Here is a 4,120-nt window from a genome sequence, read left to right on the forward strand (position 1 = left end):
GACCACCCATCATCCGCCTGGTGACGCCTGACTCCTTACCCTGATAACGTAACTATTTTTCTGGACTGCAGTTTAGTCTTTTTTTTTTTTTTTTTTTTTTTAAGCACTCCGTGTATTTTATCCATTATTTGAAGTGAGCTTGGGAGAAGCTCGTCGCATCTTTTGGTCCCGGCGCGTCTGTCAGTGTCCCTCTAAAGCAGGTCTCTTTCGGCTCTCTGAGTCTCCAGGACGCGGGAAGGAGTGAGGGTGGGGGTCCCCTGCCCCTCACGCAGTGCTGAGCGCGGGAACGCGTCCCCCCGAGGCGAAGCTGAAGCGCTGAGAACGCGCCTGCTCCTCGCGCAGCCAGCAGCCTCCCAGCCCCGGACTTGGGAAAGGAGGGAGGAGGCCGGCGGAGGGAAAGCGGGGCCGGGCGGGGGGTGCCTGGGAAGTGGGGCTGCGCTGACGTCACTGGGCGCGCAATTCGGGCTGGAGCGCTTTAAAAAACGAGCGTGCGAGCGGAGATGCTGCTCCACACAGAGCAGCCGCCCGTAGCAGCAAGGCTCACCGCCCCTGCAGCGGCTGCAGCCAGGGCCGCTCCGGAGGTCCTCGTGGCGGCTGCGGGCACCTCCGGCCCCGCGGCCCTTCTCCCCCGCGCCCCCCGCCGGGGGGCAGAAGCGCAGCGCCCCGCTCTGCAGAACCGCGCTGAGCTACAGAAGCCTGCGGAGCCGCGTCCGGCTCGCCACGATCCGCAGCGACCCCGGCGCTGCCTCGCGACCGCGTCCCGCTCGCGGCCCCCTGCCCGGGCACCATGGACACCTCCTCGGTCGGCGTGCTCCTGTCCTTGCCTGTCCTTCTGCAGCTAGCGGCCGGGGGCGGTTCGCCAAGGCCCGGCGCACTGCTTCGGGGGTGCCCCGCACACTGTCAGTGCGAGCCCGACGGCAGGATGCTGCTCAGGGTGGACTGCTCGGACCTGGGGCTCTCGGAGCTGCCCTCCAACCTCAGCGTCTTCACCTCCTACCTGTAAGTGCGCCCCCCACCCCCAACACTCCACTCCGGAAGGGGGCAAGAGGGGAAGGGAGGCTAGTCCAAGACCAGGCTGGGGACTCCTCTGCTCCCACCTGCCCTGGAGGGGGCGGACAAGTTTGCAAAGGGCATCTTGGCCCGAAGTGTTTGGGCCCCAGGGATATGCACGTGTCTTAGCGAGTAGTACGACCGCACTTTCTGGATCCGCAGAGAAACGGCTTCAAGTGCAACCCGGGGAAAGAGCTGGCGAGCCTCAGCTTCCCGGTCCGGCTGTAGGCAAGTCGCAAGGCGAATTCCTCTGAGTGTAGGCATTTGCCTGAAGTGTGGGCAATTGTGCTCCGAGTCTGGAACCCAAGGGCGGGCTGCCTGGTTGGTCCCTGCCCCCATCTCGCCTCCCCTCCGCGTCCCGTCGCGTTCCGCGAAGAGATGGGCTGTAAAAAGTTTCCCCAAAGAACTCCAACTTGCCCAGCTCCAAAGGAACTTACTCTGCATCCCTTGCACGGTCGCGTAATGTAACCTTTTTCTTTTCTTTCTTTCATCCCCCCGCCCTTTTTTTAATGAAGTGATTAAAATGTGGCAACCACAAACCCCGATTAGAGCTGCCAGAACGTTATCTTTACCTTTGGCTGCCCGAGGCGCCCTTTGAAGTGCCGGCCACCGCAGTGTAATCTTTAACCATCTCCTCCTCCCGGGAGGAAAAGGGAAGTGGGCTGTAAGCGGTGGGGCGAGTAAACAGTGGCGCCAACACCAAAGAGGAGACCTGAATCTTTCTGTCATCCCTTGGGGATCCTCACACTCCTTCTCCCCCCATCACAACCTCCAAAACCCTTATCGCAGACACGAGGCAGCGGCTCATTTCATAATTTTGTCTGGAAAATCCAAGCCCGGAGGGTAACAGGTGGTTGGGTGGATGAAGGACCAAGGAGACTACTCTCCCTCCCCGTAAGGAGAATCTGGGGCTCAGTTCCTTCTGGCAGAGAGACCAGGGTCGAGGCCACTCAGGAAAGGGGGCACTGGTGACAAGGTGACACGATTAGGTTTTAATTGGAAGCACTGCAGTGAGCCCACCCCAAGCCCACACAATCTGTTTCGGCTTCTCTGATGTACCTTGGCAGGAGCTGGTTGGATTGTTTGTGAACAAGTTCTTTCTTCTGCTTAGTTGTTTTCTGGAGGGAAGAAACATGAAAAGGCTTGCACAACGCTTTCCACTAAATAGTGATTCTTTTTCTGGAGACAGACTGAGGAAGAAAAAAAATTTTTTTTTTTAACTTGCTTTAATATTGTGCAAATAGAGGGACCATCCTGCTAGGGGTTAGCAGATGACAGTCCTCTCTTCATCTGCCATAAAACGATTTTGACTGCTTTCTTTACCTAAAAGGATTATTAAGTTATCTATTTCCCCACCAGGTTTCCCTTTAATCGCACTGGTTGCCTGTGGCAGTGATATTTTTACAATGATAGAAATCTGCTCTCCTAATTCATTCTCCAAGAATTCACCTTTCTTCCTCCTAAACAGCTGTTTGTACTATAGAGTGAAATGCTCGTCCCAATCTCTGGTTTAACTGCTAAACTCAACGTATCAAGAATCGTGTGTTCTCCTGTATAGTGAATGTCTGAGAGCAGTGTGGCAATTTCACAGCCTAGAACTACCTTCCCCATCTCCCTGAAGAAAGTGACTGTATGTGAGAGAAATGTGCGAGCCCCTCAAACACTTACCTATTTAAATCATACACTCATTTTAAAACATATATAAGACTACCGAAAAGAAATTTATTAGTAGTAGGATGCTTTTTTTTTTTCCTCACTTGAAAGAAGGAACATTGTTAGGCTTGTTACTAAAATTCAGTATGAAATGCTGATTCAAATCATTTCTCACATATCTCAAATGCATTTAACTGCGTCCTCTGTGTGCTTAGGAGATCTTACTGCCACTATTCCCCATCCATCTATCGTTATAGATAACCCTTTGGAGTTAAAATGACATTAGGAAATTAATTGTCATCTTTTTTTCATGCTATTTGATTGGGCTAAAGAGACATTTTCTCAGTGCCCTATAAAATATTAAACTCGGAGTGTCTGTGAAAAGTGTCACAGTGAATGTTAAATACTTGCTTCTAGTGGTTAACACTTCAAGGAGCATGAGTGCAAAATGTAGAAATCAGTCCTGAAGTAAACAACCAAACTGATGGTCTTCAGAATACGTGATTTCGGAATTTGGTCTTCTTATAGAGTACAAAATGCCAGGAACCATGGGATGGATGCCTTTCCTTTATGGGTTGAGGGGTTGGGAGTTTTGGGGGGTTTTTTGGTTTGTTTTTACAACCACAGGAAATCTGTGCACACATTAAGGGTAAATGGTGCCCTCTTTTGGTTACACCTAAAATTATCTGTCCTTTTCTGCCTTCACTTGTGTACTCATAACCTACAAGAGGAATTTTTATTTACCCATATTCAAATAAATAAGCATGTATCTTACTGGTTTTCTTATTTTAAGAAATAACTTCCCTTTTCTCTTGAAAGGAAACACTAAATTACAACCCTACTCCACTGGGACCCGGTGGTAATTAAGCTTTGATGAGAAAGTTGCAGTGTGCAAAGACTTATGTGGGTAAAAGGCCAGACTACTATCTTTTTTTGTTTGTAGTAGGTTATCACCATTTATTAAAGTCAAAATGTTATCTCTTAATCTTACTCCCTTCCTCACAAAAGAACAAGCATTTTATTTTCTTCAAACAGATTGATGATGGCAAGTTCCAGCTGTAGACATTTGGCAAATAGATTTGCCACAATCAGAGAGCCGGCTAGTCAGACTCTTAGGTAAAGAAAGTTTCCTCTCTTCATAGAAGGCTAGAGCTATTTATGTGCAGTTTTATAATCTTTCTGCCCCAGAAAAGCTAAATCCTAAGCCAGTCCAAACATTAATATTAACTCTCTTTGCTTACTGAACTACATTCCCCAGTAGCTCTGTAATTGGACCATAGAACATGGTGGAAACACTGGAAAAATCCCAATCTTAATCTCCTCTCTCCCTCCCTCCCTCCCTCCTTTTCTCTCTCTCTGTCTCTCTCTCTCTGTCTCTCTGTCTCTGTCTCTCTCTCTCTCTCTCTCTCTCTCTCTC

General features: G+C 49.8%; 1 protein-coding gene across 1 annotated transcript in view; it reads left to right on the top strand.

The window, feature by feature from the left end:
• Positions 1–489: 489 nt before the first annotated feature.
• Positions 490–4,120, top strand: part of LGR5 (leucine rich repeat containing G protein-coupled receptor 5) — a 115,275-nt gene continuing 111,644 nt past the window's right edge. The window contains exon 1 of the mRNA XM_006923744.3: positions 490–999. Coding sequence (XP_006923806.1) covers positions 788–999 — 212 coding nt within the window. The 5' untranslated portion in view covers positions 490–787. The remainder of the gene's footprint in view (positions 1,000–4,120) is intronic.

The sequence above is a fragment of the Pteropus alecto genome, unplaced genomic scaffold, assembly GCF_000325575.1.
Source record: "Pteropus alecto unplaced genomic scaffold, ASM32557v1 scaffold76, whole genome shotgun sequence".
Classification (NCBI taxonomy): domain Eukaryota; kingdom Metazoa; phylum Chordata; class Mammalia; order Chiroptera; family Pteropodidae; genus Pteropus; species Pteropus alecto.